The sequence below is a fragment of the Chlorocebus sabaeus genome, chromosome 25 (assembly GCF_047675955.1).
Source record: "Chlorocebus sabaeus isolate Y175 chromosome 25, mChlSab1.0.hap1, whole genome shotgun sequence".
In the NCBI taxonomy this organism is placed as follows: Eukaryota; Metazoa; Chordata; class Mammalia; order Primates; family Cercopithecidae; genus Chlorocebus; species Chlorocebus sabaeus.
In genome coordinates, this window is record NC_132928.1 from 62,719,007 (window position 1) to 62,737,326 (window position 18,320).

The 18,320-nt window shown below is 43.5% G+C and overlaps 1 protein-coding gene across 4 annotated transcripts in view; it reads left to right on the forward strand.

The window, feature by feature from the left end:
- The window catches only part of ILDR2 (immunoglobulin like domain containing receptor 2), a 61,639-nt gene extending 44,423 nt beyond the window's left edge, over positions 1 to 17,216 (forward strand). For all 4 annotated transcript variants that reach the window (XM_007989675.3, XM_073011823.1, XM_073011822.1 and 1 more), the window contains 4 exons: positions 3,268 to 3,381; positions 7,562 to 7,778; positions 8,995 to 9,667; positions 11,002 to 17,216. In XM_007989675.3, coding sequence (XP_007987866.1) covers positions 3,268 to 3,381; positions 7,562 to 7,778; positions 8,995 to 9,667; positions 11,002 to 11,037 — 1,040 coding nt within the window. In that variant the 3' untranslated portion in view covers positions 11,038 to 17,216. The remainder of the gene's footprint in view (positions 1 to 3,267; positions 3,382 to 7,561; positions 7,779 to 8,994; positions 9,668 to 11,001) is intronic.
- The last annotated feature ends 1,104 nt before the right edge of the window (positions 17,217 to 18,320 follow it).

An 18,320-nucleotide genomic window follows, 5' to 3' on the forward strand; every position in this document is an offset into this window, starting at 1 on the left:
AAAGATCAATACTTTGCCTCCGTCTTTTTTGACAAATTAGAGGAATTTAGATTTCTGAAGTCATGGCTGCTGTGACTAAGAAATCAAGGCTGAAAGTATCTGGTACAGTGGAGTTTCCTTATAATGCCAGTACTGAAGGCAAAACCATCATCTTCATTTGAGGCTATAAATGGTTACTGTAACTTTTCAGGGACATGATAACCTCTGCATACACAATCAAATCTGTATCATAATGAGGAGTGTAATTTGTTATAATGACATAGAAAACTATGCTGTAGTCCAAGTGGCAATTAACTGAGGATCCTCCAGCTGCTTCTCAGGGTAGCAGCCATCTCTCACCGACCGTCTCTCTCCACCAGGGCACAGCTGGTACATTGTTCCATGTAGCAACAACTTTATGGGCCCCCTCCCCCATTACCTCTAGCTCAGTATCACTGAATGTTTACCATAACAGTGCTTCACAAATTAGAACACCTCGATAAAACCATAGCTGCAGGTAGGATAGGCCCTTTTCATAATGCCTACAGACTTGCTATTTTTCCTTAAAAAATAATTAATCATCATCATCATCATGATACTTATCTAAACTTTTCTACGATCCAAGCATTTCCACCCCTGGTCAAAATTCTCCAATAAATGACCCATATGGCCTCATCTGCTATATGTTATGATCTCTTATGGTTTCTATCCCCAGTTTCTCCTCATTCATTCACTCATTCCTTCATTCATTACAAACACACATATTTCAAATGTCTACAATGTGCCAGGCTCTATGCTAGGTGCTAGGGATACAGAAGTGAACCTAGTCCTTGCTCTCAGGAAGTTTGCAGTCTAGAGAGGAAAACTCTACTGAAAATGCACTTTTCAAAGAAACCATTAACCCTGCCCCGATTCCCAGGCTGACAGCAGTGCAACGACCATTTTTTAAGTTCCCCACTATGTGTAAAGCATGGTTTTAGGCACATGGAGATCTAGAACCATAAGGATTCTTTTCCTTCAAGAATCTTTGAGAAAATTGGACATTTATACAGATAACTTGAAACAAACTAGAATATATTAAGGGCCATAATAAAATTCAAACTGAATAATTTGTAAGTTAGCGAGAGAGAGAACTTTTCAAGCTATGAGAATCAAAGAAAGCCCTGTGGCTGAGGCAGTATTTGAGCAGCTCCTGATAATGACAGAGAACCCAAAATGCTCCACTGATTTAGTCTTAGTTGTCCTCTCATCATTAAGAGATTATTTAAAGGTTGGGAAGTATTCATTGCATTTTATAGACATGAAAACTGAGTCCTAGATAGTTCACCATTTCTTTGAGGCCCCTCAATAAATAGCACAGCATGCCTACATGATGCCCAGTTCCTCACTTCCCAGACCAGAGCCTCATCCATCAGACATAACTGCCTCCAGAACAAACATAGCAGTTCCGTGGGATAATTGCATTTTAATTGAACTGTCTGTACAACTCAGTAAATGCCTCTGTAGAGATGGAAGAATGTTTAGCTTGATAAATAAAAGTATTTCTGCTAATCATTGCTTCCACGCAAGGATTATGGATCTAACCTCTGAGAGAAAGTGCCACTAAAAAGTGTGTACTGAGATTCATTAATTTTTTTTTCTAAGTAATTCCACAATTTGAGATGAATGTGGACTGCCCAGTATATTCTCATATAGAAAATCAGTGCACCTGCAAATGGGTGTGTGGGTGACTTCTGTTTTTAGTGCTTGGACTACAATTAGAGTGGTTTGGAATTTTATATTTTAATCTTCCATGTAAATAGCTTGTGTGGGAGGGTTTTGTCCGCAGCCAGGGTAACGTGGCCAGACACTAGACAGCAGGGTTTTCTCTGGATTTACATGCAGTCATATGGTTTCTTTATGGTGTTTGCCCCACTTTGGGAACAGGGAATGTTGGAGTTAGGTCACTAGCTTACATCCCATTGAAAAGTCCTAAATAGCTGGAAGATAGGACCATGCTGTGCAGACCATACAAGCCATGGCATAGCTAAAGCATTTCTTACTCTGGGCTTTCCTTCCTTGTCTTTCTCACCTTTCGCTTCTTACTACCTCTCTTCCTAGACTCTAGAGAGGCAAGATGCCCAAATATGGTTAAGCTTCCATCAGACTACATGGTTCCAGCCCTGGCACTGCTAAATTTTTCCTGGGCAAGTTATGAAACCCCTCTGACCCAAAATTTTCTCAAACATAAAATGTGGCTGATAATAGTACTGTTTTAGGTGGTTCTGAGGAACAAATGTCCATGTAAAGCATTTAGCACAGTACCTAGCACATTTTCAGTGCCCAGTAAGTACTGACTAATTACCATTGTTTTTCAATATCCATCCCATCATTCCCTTCTCTCTTTCGGTTTTTCCCTCTTTCTCTATTCTGTGCATTAGGCCCACTGGTATCTATCACTCTTGGGGCTGGTATTGGGCTAGACTGATACTTAAGTGATATGGGGCTTAAACAGCCTTTGTCTCTGACAATATGAGTGATAGGGATGTAGGAGATGTTGTTCTCTCTCCTGCTTTAGTTTTGTTTTTTATTAAGCCCTGAAAATAACAGCTGCTTGTAACCACATCGCAGCAGGTCAAATTAATCATGTCTAAAATACAGTATTCCTTTTTCTAAAAGGAAAATGCTGAAGAAATGGAACCATAATTAGAAATCCACATAGTTTGAATTTTGTTTTGTACTACTATGTATATGGTCTAGAAAGTAATACTAGTTCTTCTATACAACTCAGTTTAAGGAGTTTTTGCACTATCTTCTAGGCAAGTCAAAGCTTTCAGGCCAACTTTGTCAAAGTCCTTGATGTTTGAGTATCTGTAAGTTACCTGTGCTCCCACAAAGTGAAGTTGGAATCCTCAGACAGTAAAGGGACACATGTCCTCAATCTAGAAAGTGGTCTTTTTTTAGTGTGAATACACTCCTCCAATGGAACGCAAAAGCATTGAGAAGATGAGCGCTAAGTGGAGCTGTAGGAGGTCAAAAGATAGGAAGCAGAGGTTAACAAATGACTAAAAATAGACTGTAATGGAATTTTGTTGTTGACCTTTAGGTCCTCCATTCCAGTGGCGCCATCTGATAAAGGGGATCACAGATATGGTCCCATATGTATAAATATAGAGTGTTATTTCTGGGTGATTTCAACAAGAGTTGTTATAATTGGAAACCCTATTTTTTACTTGGTAAAATAAATGGAGGCCTCCTTCTCCTGATATTTTCCTTTTTCAGCTCACCTTCTTGTGCTTTTCTCAACAGTTCGCAAAGGTTACCGGATCCAGACTGACAAAGAGAGAGACTCCATGAAGGTCCTGTACTATGTTGAGAAGGAGCTGGCTCAGTTTGATCCAGCCAGAAGGATGAGAGGCAGATGTGAGCATCTGTTAGTTTTCTGTGATCTGTGCATTATGCAGGAGTTAGTATGTTAAGGGGATTTGGGGGTCACCAAACTTGGATAGCCCTGAGCTTGCAGGCTAAGAATTAACAGGGGTACTGATGACACTACTGAAGAAAGTAGCTCTCAGTACACAGAGGGGAAAAACAGGCCTTCTGGTATGAAGAATAGAGCAATTCGGTAGCATCTTGGTTTGTGTTGGTTCTCTCCATGGGGCAGTCAGTATTGCTGGGGCTGTGTTATCCTGGGGTTTGGAATGCTTTATTAAAATAGTCTTTCCCTTCTACTCCCTTTAAAATATATTCAAAGTAATGTCTTAAGATGTGGAAGCTTAAGTATCAGTTTTTTCCAACGTGAAGGGCCCTAACCTTGGACCACACAACCACCAACTCGCTGCAAGGAGGCCTCCTGAAAGTAAAAGAACAAGTCTGGCACATGAATCTGGAAAAAAGAGGTTGTCGCTTCTCAAAGATGCCAAACAACAGAGATTACGGGGCAAAGCAAAGAGGCTGTTCCTCTTATCAAAAGAACTTTTTAAATACTAAGTCTGAAGTGGCCGGGCCCCAACCCTTAACTCAGCTCCAGCCCTTGGATACTTTGCAGCTGACACAGCTGATTCTTGGGGTGGATTCCAACTTATCATGTATCATGGGAGGCAACACAGGGCAGGTCCCACATGGACAAGCTCATTATCAGAGGGTGCTGGCGGGTGTGGAAGTGAGGTCATTACGCTGTCTCTTTACCCTCCTCTTCTTGGAACTAACGAGAGACTTGACGGAATTGTTGGGGAAACAGTCCCAGACTAGAGGAGCTTTATTCAGATTAAGGACAACATATTCCACCCAGTTTGCAATTCTAAATTCATCCTGTCTGCGTTGTATCCATTGCTGTATCCTCCCACCGCACCGACTATAAAAAGACCATTTCCAGATTGGAATGTCAGGAATGCAGATGTCACTGCACTTGACAAGCTAGTTGTAACAATGTTGTCATGGATCCCTGTAAGGGGCCAGAGACAGAGTGAGTCAGGGACCACAGAGGAGTCTGTGCAGGAAATCTGCGAATCTCACAGCTCAGAGAAAAAGTTAACCAGCTAAGGTTAAAACTAAAGGAAGAATTCTGGTTTAGGTGATGTCTCCTGTCTCTCTACTCGATTAATATGGCCTCTAGGGGCTTACTGGTCATAAGGTACTCTTACAGACGAAGGGGGTCTTAGAGATGGCCTAGGTCAACCTTTGTAGTGTGCAGATGAGGAAACAGAAACCTAGGGATGCGGTGACACAATTAGGACAAGATTCCAGCTCTTCTGATTCCCGGTCCTGTGCTCTTTCCACAAGAAACTCTTGAGCAAACTGTGGATGGCTCCAAGGCTGTAATGTGGATGGCTCCATGGCTCCATTCTATTCAGAGACCACAGCCTTCTAGCTAATAGGACTTTAGAATGCTAGAGCTGGAAGGGATTCTGAGGTTGTTGAATCCGTCCCTTTCACTAAGGCAGAGAGGGAAAGTAACAGGCGCCAGTACTCAGTGCCAGTGCCAGAACTGGAACCCTGATCTCCTGGAACCTGCAAGTTAATATTATTATAACTGCATAGAGATAAAATAGGAATACTGTTTACTTTGAGAAGTCCTATTCCTGAAGAACATAGTAAACCATGGGGTGAATCATGGAAGTGGGCAATCTTGAAATCTCATTATAAAATGTATCTCATGGTTTCAGGTTGGGGCAGGAGAGTAATAGATTCTCTAAGAATTGAGTCTGAGGTCCAGGCTCATGAATTTGCTAGCCAGTATGGTCCTCATTTGTTTTGCCCTTCTAAATGTGGGGGTTGTTTGGGGGATGTTTTTAGTCTGGGAAGTTCTAGTACAGGGCTCAGCAAACTATATCTCCTGGGCCAAATATATTTCACTTCCTTTTTTTTTTTTTTTTTTTTTTTGAGACAAGGTCTCGCTCTGTTACCCAGGCTGGAGTGCAGTGGCACAAACACAGCTCACTGCAGCCTCAACTTCCTGGGCTCAAGGGATCCTTCCACTTCAGCCTCCCCAGTACCTGGGACCACAGGCGTATGGCACCATGCACAACTATTTTTTTATTTTTTATTTTTTATAAAGATGAAGATCTTGCCATGTTGCCCAGGCTGGTCTTAAACTCCTGGGCTCAAGCAGTCCTCCCTCACTGATCTCACAAAGTGCTGGGATTTTATGGGCATGAGCCACCATGCCCAGCCCTACTTCCTATTTTTATAAATAAAGGTTTATTGGAATACAGCCATGCCAATTCACTTATGTTGCATCTATGACTTGCTTGCATGCTACAGTGGCAGAATTGAATAGTTGTGCCAATATGGCTTGCAAAACCTAAAATATTTACTCTCTGGCCCTTAACAAAATGAAGTTTGCTTACCCCTATCCTAGAGTTACATTATGGATGTCTGTGATATGGGGGCAGGTTGATGTTTGTGTTCAACTTGGCAGAAATTTTAGCACAACATACAACTTAGACAGTCCATCACTGTGAATAGTGAAACATAGATCGTCCTCACTATCTAGATAAATGAAAAAGTGAAGTATTCCCTGAAGTTTAAGGAAAGTTCTGAGCCAACAATGCTATTTTTCATTAGGCTCATTTGGTGCATTTTAAAAGCCTCTTCTGTGTGATCCCTGGGATATTGGAAATTCTCATGGGGATCATGAGAAAGGGAAAGTTCTAGATTTTAGTAATCAATAGTATCTGAGTTATTTTTCTTAAAATAGGCATAGTCCCTTCTTTTTACATGGAAGAAAAGGTTAAAAAATAAATTATAATTTAAAATCAACTGATTGCATGATTAAACTGAATGGCATTCATGGTAAACGCCATGTCCCTGGTGAAACAGAACTAGGAGGCTGTGTTGGGAGACCCTCCCTCATCTTTGTGCAAAAATCCCCTGTTCCTCCAAGGACTCTTGGGGATAGTGAGCGGGGGAAGTAGAGGGAATCTGAGACACATATTTCCACATCTTATCTTGGCCCACCTCTCACTCAACAGGTAGGCCTGAAATTTGGTAACTGTTGTTTCTGATAATATTTTGAAGTTCTAATTAAAGGATTTTAGAAAACAAACGGATTCAGTTACATTGCAAATAGATTCACTAGATTTATTTTTTAAGTACAATGAAATTCAATACATTTCAAAGTTGTATAAATAAATAGTTGAGTTTTTGTTTATTTTTTCCTTTCCAGACTGTGATTCTGGTCCTTGTTCACAACTGCTTTTGCGAAAAGCTAATCAGGCCACTTTAGGAAATTAGAAAGCTGTGACTAGATACCCCATTTATATTTTTGGGCTGGGGCCAGAGTATAAGTAGAGGCCCACAGGTATAAGTACAGCACAACCCCCTTTTCTTCCCGTATTTCCAAAATGCTGGCCTAGCCTCTCATGGACATATACCCCTGGAAAAAGTTTTTGGGAGAGGGGAAGAGGTCTGCCCAAGTGCTGAAAGTAGGCTTGGTGCTACTTGAGCAGGATCTTCCAGGTTCCTAGATGAGCATGGGCTAAGGCAGTGGGTATATGGATACTAGGTACATGTTTCCCCTTGACTATTCAACTATTCTGTGGACTTCTTGCTCTCTGGGGAGGGGCACAGCCAAAGGAGGCCAGAATGCGGTGCCTCCACAGCATATGGCAGGACTGGCTCTGAAGGTCCATCTTAGGACTGAGCCAGCATTAAGGAAGATGCTGTGATCTGTGGCTTCTGTCTTTCTTTTTCTGTTTCTGGCTTAACATGCCTAGGATCAACACAGCTCATCACAGAATTATAAAGGAAGAAGAAAACATTTGAACAAGGACGATGATGTTACTAGGCGGAGGCCAGCAACAGAGAGCCTGAGTTCTGGAAAGCCTGCCTTAGGTGCAACAAGAACAAACTTGTTCTCCTATTCCAAGAACAGAGCATGTAGGAACCTCCCTCTCTATAAGCAAGTAGGCTTCAAACTGGAGCCAATTCCTGCTGAGCTAAGAATGCAAACACCACTAGTTCAGGTTTACAACCCACCCTGGACAGGAATGAGGCGGGAGTTTCCTGCAGCCTAGGTTCTCAGCCCTTAACAGGATTCCCTTCCTGTCGAACACAGAGTAACACATAGAAAGTTCTGTGATGCCTGGTTTTGTCCCTGCAGATAACAACACCATCTCAGAACTCAGTTCCCTACATGAGGAGGACAGCAATTTCCGCCAATCTTTCCGTCAGATGAGAAGCAAACAGTTCCCTGTGTCTGGGGACTTGGAGAGCAATCCTGACTACTGGTCAGGTGTCATGGGAGGCAGCAGTGGGGCAAGCCGCGGGCCCTCAGCCATGGAGTATAACAAAGAGGATCGAGAGAGCTTCAGGCACAGGTGATGGCTGTGAGGGGCAGGTCTGGTCGGTGTGAGGGGGCAGGAGCTGGAAGGCAGGGTAGATCGGAGGCAAGGAAGATGCCATCCAGTAGTATCTCTGTCTCCCATTCCAGGTTATCCTGACACATCTTTCTTTCTACAGGGTATTGAACATCTCACATTTGTCAAGACAGGGAACACTTGTGATAACATGTGTAAAAGTAATTATTCAAGACCTTTGAAATGGGTCCCCTAGACCCTTTAATGAACATTAATATATCTCTGCCCTTCTCATATTTTTATCCTATAACCTCTAAAGAATCCCACCCATCATCTCACATCTTTTTTTTTTTTTTCTCGGTAGAGACAGGTTTTTGCCATGTTGTCCAGACTGGTCTTGAACTCCTGAACTCAAGCGATCCACCCACCTTGGCCTCCCAAAGTGCTGGGATTACAGGCGTGAGCCATCATGCCTGGCCATCTCCCTCATTTTTGATCATTTGGTATATGAAAGATAAAATGCCAAACACTTCTCTTGCATTTAATTCTCATAACTCTAAAGGGCAGCTACTATTAATGTCCCCAATTTTAAGCTGGGAAAATGGAAACTTCCAGGTCCTTAGGCACTTACCCAGGTGATGTGGCCTCCCACAATTGTGGGTGGCTAAGATTTGCTATTCCCCCTAAATAGCACCTTCACCACTCATCTGTCCTTTACCTTAAAAGACAGTCGACATTGCCTTTCCCTTACAAATTGCAAGGGTCCCTCTCCCCTCCTGCCCTAGTAGGTAAATTGGCCCTCGGCTCTGAGGGAAGAAAAGGCCTCTCTGTGTGTCACCACACATTACAGGGATTCCTGGGACCACAACTGTGTGTACTGACGTGTGTCCTGCGCTGGCTTTGAGGTTGGAGACGTGTGGCTGTCAACGAGAGGTCACAACATAATGACCAGAAGGCAGCCCCACGGTGTGTTGGTATTCCATAGGACACAGAATATGTTCTGTCTACACGACTCCATTTTGATGCGTGGCACACGAGTGGGATAGACTCGGTTGCCCCCACTTGACGTTCTGGGGTGAGAGAGGAGCCTGGAATGCTTCATCCAGCCTGGAGCAGAGCTGAGGCTCAGGCCGAGGTCTCCTGAGCGCAGCCCCGGGACACGATTGGTGATGTTGGAGCTCTGCCTCGAGCTCGAGGGAGGGAATGACCGTCTGACCCACTCCTCCTCTACCCGCAGCCAGCCACGCTCCAAATCCGAGATGCTGTCACGGAAGAACTTCGCCACGGGGGTGCCGGCCGTTTCCATGGACGAGCTGGCAGCCTTCGCTGATTCCTACGGCCAGCGGCCCCGCCGGGCCGACGGCAACAGCCACGAGGCGCGGGGCGGGAGCCGCTTCGAGCGCTCGGAGTCCCGGGCGCACGGCGGCTTCTACCAGGACGACTCCCTGGAGGAGTACTACGGCCAGCGCAGCCGCAGCCGCGAGCCCCTGACCGACACCGACCGCGGCTGGGCCTTCAGCCCCGCGCGCCGCAGACCCACCGAGGACGCGCACCTGCCGCGGCTTGTGAGCCGCACGCCGGGCACTGCGCCCAAATACGACCACTCGTACCTGGGCGGTGCACGGGAGCGGCAGCCGCGGCCCGAGGGCGCCAGCCGAGGCGGCAGCCTGGAGACGCCGTCCAAACGGAGTGCGCAGCTCGGCCCGCGCAGCGCCTCCTACTATGCGTGGTCGCCGCCCGGCACCTACAAGGCCGGCTCGTCGCAGGACGACCAGGAGGACGCGTCCGACGACGCGCTGCCGCCCTACAGCGAGCTGGAGTTGACCCGCGGCCCATCCTACCGTGGCCGCGACCTGCCCTACCACAGCAACTCGGAGAAGAGGAGGAAAAAGGAGCCCGCCAAGAAAACCGTGAGGCTGCATCTGCCTCCCCTCCTCCGAGGGGGCTGAGCGGGAGCCGCCAGGCAGGGCGGGCAGTGTCGCTGTCCCGGGGCCGGGGAGGTGGCGAGGCGGGAGGGCCCTGCCTGGAGAGGCCACAGGGGCCTGCCTGGGCGAGTTCATCCGCGGATGGTAGGCTGGGGGCTTTTTCAACTTCACTCTGTCCAGGGTCAGATGAAGGAAGGAAGCAAGGGCTGGGAGAGTTGGAAAACAAGAAGAAAGTTGAAGGCATGTAGATGGTTTTACAGGGAGCGTTAGGTATTTAACCAACTCGGAAGGGTTTAGTATCAGGGATTCCAGGAGCCATCACCACCACTGGCCTTTAGTGGGCTTCTGAGGTCTGTGTGCAGAATCTTCAACGCATGCTTCTATGTGCATTCCTCCCCAGCCCTGCTTGGGGCGAGGGTTTGTAACTTGCATCAGATTTTCAAGAATCCACATCCCAGAGAAGGTTAGGAGCCACTGAGTTGCTGTTTGAGTTGCTGTTTGCAAAGGACAACTCAAAGGACAACTCATGTCTCCTCCTTTCATGTTTTATGGAGTGTAAACTGTATTGTGCCCGTATATGCGAAGGAAATCCTTTGGTCCCTACCCAGTTCATTGTCTCTTTTGTAAGTGGTCTTATATAGACTTCATTATTTTCAAAATGCCAAGAGCTGCCTATTCCTTCCCACAGCCCCAAAATGGGAGCCCTCGACCTCAGAGAAACGTTGGGGGACAGTCACAAATGTCCGTTGTGGGGTATCAAGTGCCTCTGACCCCCATGCTTTGGAGATCACTCTCCAACACAACTGCTTCTCCCCCTTTGCAATTACCCCGCCTCCTTCTGTTTTATATGAATCCAAGCTGGACGTTTTCTTTAGTATTTAGTAGGGGGAGAAGGAATATGAACAGAAAAAGGTTTTGATACAATTAACCCTTCCAAAGGAATTCGGTGTATTTTATTTTTCTTTAAATAAAAAAAATGCAATAACCAAAGTACTATGAGTAGGGAAGAAACTTTCAGGCGATTTCAGGTTTATGGAATACCAACCACACTTGCTGTTGTGGAGCTCTAAACATAGTAGTTATCCTAAAGGGGGTGAGAAGTTATTCTGTGACCATGGAACTAAGCCTATCAGATGTATGCTGGCTTTTGCCTCTGTGAGGCTTGGGATCAACCATCACAGGTCTAATGAAAGGTTCTGAGAGTCAGGGGTACCTGGCACTGAACAGGTTGTGGACTCTGCCCAGAGAGCCATCTGTTATGGATTGTTTTCTTTAACTAGCGTGTGGCTTAATGTTGGGCTCTTTCTGCTCTTTCCTAGAATGACTTTCCAACCAGGATGTCCCTTGTGGTCTGATGTTGTCAACATTTCTCTGGATGACGAGAAATCAGACATGGACTATGGAGACAAGACACAAATCCAAGAGCCAGCAGACCTGGGACCTTCTCTGGCCATCACCTTGGAAGATTTGCTGATCTCTGCTTTGGCAAGGGATGGGAGGCAGCCTTTAAGGGAGGCTGATTTCAAACCTCTGTGCCCATCTAACTAGTTTGAGAAACTTACCAAGAAAGCAAGAATGTGCGAGAACATTCCTACATACAGAGTTTCTCAACTATAGCGTTTATCCTGCCCAACCTCCTCCCTTAACAGAACCAGGACTCCATTTACAATTCTGAAAGAGAGTTTGCTCTGGACTGCTAATCTCCAGAAATTGCCTATGCCTACAGTATGCTTTTCTATACCTCCTGTGCTATACTTAGAGACAGAAGAATTTATTACTACTATTAGAAGAAGACCTTCTGCTGACAAGGAAAGACAGCTTCAAGTCAAAATATACCTTTTATCCCCATCACTTTCCAGTCACTAGTCAATGACTGTTGTTACACTAAAATCAAAAGGCCTTTGGTGAGCTCAGTGACAGTGACCTCTGGTACAATCACAGAAATGACTTCAATTTGCTGTTCTGAATGACAATTCTTAAGTGGCTAGGACAAAGCAAAAGCGAGTATACCTTTTTGAAAAGCTGTCTAAGTGGTATTTCCTTTTCCATTCTGAGAATGTAAACTGCTTTTTCCTTTTCTGCTGCACATGTCAACATCTGAGTCTTAGACATTAAGGGCTCTTCTCTTCCTCCCCTCTCCTGGACCTTCCACAGGTTGGTGCCACACACAGAGCCCTGCCTCCCTCTGCACTCGGATTAGATTGTCATCGGGTGCCTTGTGATAAATGCTTAAAATATACGCATGAAACAGAAGAGTGAGAAAAGAGGAGAAAGCAGAATGCATATAGAAAAGAATGAGAAGGAATTTAAGAGGGAAATAACATCGTCTCATATTTTGAATGTGGACCATTTCACTCACAAACTTCACTCAATCTTTTCTGGTTTTGTGCTTCACATACGATTAATTGTTTCTGCCATCCCAGTTCTGCCATTCTAGGACATAGGGGATGTGGAACATACAGCATTTGGCCTGACTAGACTGCCACTATGGCCACTTTCAAGAGATTAGAGATACTGCTTTCTCAGGAAGGAGTACTTCCTATTCCCACCCTTGCCTAAATGATAGAGTTTGCCTAAATTCCAAAGCTAGATTTCTGGATTTTGTCATTTGTGTAGATAGCAAAAATGGCCACAACTTCCTTCTCATCAAGAGGTGCCGTCTTTTTTTCCTACCCCTTGAATCTGGAGTTGGCTGTGTGATTTGATTTAGCCAGTAGCCCAACAAATGTGACACAAACAGAGACTTGAAAAGTTCTTGTGCATGGGGCTTGTCCTCTTTTGCTGCCCTTGGGAACCTTGCAACTACCACCAGGTGAACAAGCCTGGACTATCCTGCTGCATGACAAAAGAAAAGGGCCCAGTTACCCTGTCACCCTATCTGACAGCCCATCAATTTTCAGCTGATTGCAGATATATGAGTGAGTCCAGCTAATACCAACAGAAGAACTGCCTAGCTGAACCCAGCCCAAATTTCTGATTCCTACTCAAGGCATGAGAAGTTGATGCATTCTTTATGTTAATTTCTCTTCAAGAACAAACCTGACTCATTCTTGTCTGAATGTTTATCCATTAACCCCTTACTCCATCCAAACTTGTGTTTCTCATAGCCTCCGCTTTTGTTGACAGATTTTTATCAAAACTTTTCACCTTGCACTCTTGTGGGGTACATGTTTGGGTCAAATCCGTGGAGGATAATGCTTGACTTTGCTATCCCTTAATCCAGCAGTGGTTTCTTCCCTGTCTATGGATCTGTGGACAACCTCTGAAGAAGGTCTCTTCTTTAACATCTTTTTGGTCTTCTCCAGAGCCACCTTACTGGAGCTAGACCCTATTCTCAGAGTACTATTCCTCTAGTATCCATTTGTACTTCATGACATTTCCAAAAAACATCCTTTGTTTGCAATGAAATAAAAAAGTGGCTGGGTGAGGGTCGGAGGGATGAGCTGGTATGTGTCATTGCTTGGAGAATTGACCTACGAAAGAATTTCCCTGTTGCTTTGGCCAGTCCCAGAGAAATCAGGAAAACAGTTGAACCCAGTGCTGGTACTTCCAAGGGCTGGAAGACACAAGCCATAACCCTGGTGCTGAGTTTTAGACTTGCTGGTGTCCCTGGCCTCTGAAAGCCTAGGTCTAGCCTGTGTGTTTGGACCCCAGTTCGGATGGAAAAGATGATAAAAAACATTTCTTAGTCACCAGCTTTGGATTTCAACTTGCTCAGGCAATTTTGGAGAATATTGGGTAGCTGTGGTAGCTATTATTGCTTTATACTGAGCACTGTGTCAGGCTTGTCACCACCAAAGAGCCTCATAGCACCAGCTGCAGAGACCAAAAATAATGTTTTTTTAAAAAACTAAAGACGTATGATTTTGGTGAAGGTTAAGGGTAACAATGGGAAAGAATTAAAGAATTATTAAAATTGGAAACCTGCAATTCCAAAGACAACAAAACTATGGATAGACGGAAAAATACAAAGAAAATAGCAGGCTACTGAATTAACCTTGGGAGTTGGGACCAGGTTGTCCTTTGTAGAACTGCATAAATCATTCAGACTTCCAGGCCTTCAGTAGGAGAAAAAGGCAGTTGTTTCTGGGTATATGGACAGGAGTTAAGGCTGAGTTGACAAATCAAAGCTTGCTGTCCTCAGCACCCCTGACGTTCCTCTATGTGTCCTTTTGTTTCTTCTCCCTTGAATAGTGTGTCCTGCATAGGAAATAGTTATATTTGTTAGCTTCTTTCCTAGGTTTTATTGGGGTACAAAGTAAATCTTGTGTAAGACGTAATCTCTGTCCACTAGGACCCTGTAATTTAATAGGGGAAATAAGACATGCTCAAGAAAGGAGATTTTATACATAGAGTATGAAATAGTGCTATGGATAAATTATAATAAACCCAGAGATTTAGTTTTTTAAAAAACTTAAATGGGAATACCTTGATATTAAAGTGTTGTATGTGTTTGTCCATCATCCTATTTAAATATATGCTCGGTGATCTGAAAAGCCAATATTCAAAAGTCTGAACTGAAAAGAGGTGAATTAGGATCAGGAAAGGGTGAGCAGCAGGGGTCCCAGAGGGATGATGCATAAGCTGCTGTACTTGCCTATGAGTCACTACTGAGTCAGGAACATGCTGGAGGAGGGAGTGTGGATGCAGGTGGCAAGGAGGTGTCCCCTGGTAGATGAGCTGCTTCTCTAGGCCATGCATGGATTCATTAGGAAGTTGGAGACAATGGCCATGGACTTGGCGCATGTCAGCTATTCCATCCGAGCATGCTCACAGGGGAGCTCAGCGTCAGCTGCTCCTGGGGCTCAGGTTCCATCTTTGCCAACACAGGGCAGGTCTCACAGAGATGCTAGGTCTCTCATCCCCCTTCTCATTATCCTCACTGTGCACTTGACATAGGATTAGGCATACTGAAGATGGGAAAAGGCTGCCACCCAAACCCAAGGCACCTGACCACATCTGTAAATATTTGTGAATAGTCCACAAAATTTCTCCATAGGTAATCTGATTAGATCTTGCCTCTGAGGGAAGCTGAAGTCACAGATATTGTTGTAATTTACTACCCCCCCCCCACCCAATTTTTTTTTAATAGGTGAAGAAACCATCACTGCCATTAATGAAGTCACAAACCTATTAGGTCTTTAGACTCCCAACCTCTGGATCTTTTCTGCTGATCAATGTTTCCCAAAATTGCCTAACCATAAGAATTAACTTGATTGCTGCTGTTAAAAAAGTATTGTTGGACCCTGCCTTGGAGATTGACTGGGTGGGTCTAGAGCCAGACTTCATATTTTTAATATGCATTCCAGGAGACTCCTGAGATCAGATGCATTTGGAAATTGTTGCACTAAGTCATACCTCTGGTGTACTCCAAACAGCTAGTCCTGAGGCTTCCTTGGGCCTTAAATTTTTTTCCTTCAAATGTCCTGGTGAGGTCCCTCTCACTCCTTTGGGGCTGGCTGTGGTGAGTCTCTCAGAAGTCTGGCTGTGACGTGGATGGGCTCACCAGAGTATGGTGGTGGTAGTGGGAAAACAGGCAGAGAGAAAGGAGTGTCAGGAGCACTCCCAGGGAGCCTGTTGTAGATATTTCCATTCCCAGAATAGTGATCTATTTTGACAGTCTCAGAACAGACAACAAGAATTACAGGTAATTTTCTCATTCCCTTGATATATTTTTAGCAAAACTTAAATCATGAATAGAAAGAAAAGATGCCATTAGGGAAATGGAAAAACTCAATCATTTTATAAAGCATACAAAGTATAAGGATGACTGGCCAATAGCACTTCCACTTTGGTCTTACCCAAAGTTGGGTGGACAAGAATAATAAAAGTCCTCATTATATATCCTTCCAAAATCAGATTTAAATGCCTCCAGCATGTTAATGGAAGTCTGAAATTGATTGATAGGATGTAGAAATTCAAATTCACTAAAATAGGGGGCAGTTACTTAAAGTCCTAGAAGGAAAAAGTGCCTGGCTTTTTGCTGCCAGTATCCTACCTCCTAGTCATCTGGTAAACTGATCTGTGAAGCTTGAAGAAGGGGCTTTTAACATCAGAGTGGCACAAGGGCAATGTTGCGCTGCTTTAAGCAGCAGCCTGAGCTTTAGCACTATTTGAAGGGGAGAAGGTTAATACTAATAATATTTGTGTTATTTTTATGGTATATTACTGTTTACAGAACACTTTCATTTCATCCCAGCATCAACTTCTGTGATAGAGGCAGGGCAGATGTTGTGGTCTCATTACACAGAATGTAAAACTGAGGTTGAAAAATACTAAGTGACTTGTCCGTAGTCAAATGGTTTTTAAAATTATAAAGCCAGGCTTTCTGACTGTCTTGTCTAGGGATCTTTGCAATTCCTTAAATACCCATGGGACTGGAATCTGGATATTCCAGATTCCAGTTTCTCTTCACAGCCAGACATCCGGTGAGAAGAGTCGTAGACTTGATGCTTGTTCATATGTCATGGATGTGGTGAAGCTGTATGAAGACAGACACTGTTGCTGCTTCATCCAGCTAAGCACCATACATTCCTCAAATGCTAATCTGAGAGGGAGTTGTGGCTTCACTCAAGGAGAGTTTCATTTTCTTTTTCTTTTCTTTCTTTCTTTTTTTTTTTTTTTGAGACAGGGTCTTGCTCTGTGGCCCATGCTACAGTGCAGTGCAGTGGTGGTATCAGCTCACTGCAGTCTCAAACTCCTGGGCTCAAGCAATCCTCCTCCCTCAGCCTCCCAAGTAGGTAGGACTACAGGTATGTGCCACCATGTCCAGCTAATTTTTTTGTTTGTAGAGATGGGGTCTAGCTATGTTTCCCAGGCTTGTCTCAAACTCCTGGCCTCAAGTGATCCTCCCACCTTGGCTGCCTAAAGTGCTGGTATTGCAGACATGAGCCACTGAACCAAGCTGAGAGCCTCATTTTCATTAGCTGTGCTATGAGGGGTAATATGTGCTTTAGGTTTTCTGGGGAATCCTTGCAGAGAAGTTTCTAAGTGAAACCACAGATTCATCTGGATTCAGAATTCCGGGCAGAAGCTGCTTAACAACAAAAATCTGGCATCTTCACTACATTTTAAGATTTTAGGTAGAACTAAGAGGGATCAGATATAGAGAGATAAGGAATGTGAGAAGGAAAAAGATATAGTAGTTTAGCTAAATTTTTCTTAGAGTTTCTTGGTAGGGCTGGACATGTAGTAACTAGTCTGACTCATTTCTTCTGGGAAGGCTAAAAGAGACACAAATAGCTTCTCTTTTACCTTGGCTTTAAGGAAAAGCCATTTTATTAATGAAAGTATTAGACACCACTGCATAAGAAATTTGCTTTGTGAGAATAAAGAACAAGGGAATAGAAGGGTGGGAAAGAGAAGGGTGAGTAATTAGCTTCGTGAGGGCCACCTGTCAGTTGTTTTTGTGCCTTGTGACATCAAAACTGAAATTTTGTATTACTGTTGTCCATGACCTTTTTTTGTGTGTGTCAGACATACAAATTGAATTTGGTTGTAATGTTTTAAACTAAATAAAGAATTCTTACCTACATTTGTTACCAAGAACTCATAATTAACACAACTATAGTTAATCATGATCTGACATTCAATGGCCTCAGCAAGAGAAAGAATCATATGATACATGTCCTCTGTTGTAAGTACGGTAAAGAGGAATACATATTGTGAGGTTACAGAGGGGGCTGGTACTGACAGAGCAAAAGGTATGTTTTTATAGATTATAATAAGCTAGATAAATTCTGTTGTCACTGCTCTCCACAGACTGTGTAACATTCAGAAGGAGATGAGGAGTAGGAAAGGTGGTTGGATAACCAAGGTGATGGTACCTAGCTCATTTCCAAGATGGGCACAAGCATGTGCCTGCTAGAAATTACACTTGGGGAAGGCAGGAAGGAAGCTATTCATGGGAGGACATTTTAAGTTCTGTAAAGATTTGAGAAATTCCACAGCACCATAATTAAGAGGAGGTAATTAAAAACCTTTGTTAGCAAAATAATTGATAAATATCTCAGAGAACTACTAATCCTGTTTTGGATGGCTAAGCCCTGTCAAGGGAATTCCAGATTTTAGGGGCCTTGTCAAGCAGAAAATCTGTTTTTGCTTGAAGCATCTGGGCTCAATTTTTTTCTTTAAGTAGTTAACTTAAAAATGTTAACATGTAGATTTAACTTACAGACAGACTCTGAAACAGTTTAAGTCTGATTACCTCCTCTGGATTTTGTATTATTTTGTCTAATGTTTTAATTCCATCTTGGTTTTTCAGCTTTATAAAATATTTTTGTTTTTATTTATAAAGTATTTGTTTAGAATCACCCACATGTTTTTTCTGCACATTTTTTCCCCCTATATTTCAGATCTTCCTTTTGAAATATTTTCTTTCTGAAGGAAGTTTACTTCAGTAATGATTTGTTGGTAGGATACTTATCAGTCTTTGTTGATTTAAAAGTCTTTATTTCATTCTTGTTATTGAAAGATAATTTCACTGGTTATGATTCTAGATTGATAGTTATTTTCTTTCAGGATATTGAAGTTATTATTACACTCCCTTCTGACTTTTAGTTTTGCTTTTGAGAAGTCAATTAATTACCAGTTTAATTATCCTTCCTAATCTGTCTTATCTCTCTGGCTGTTTTAAATT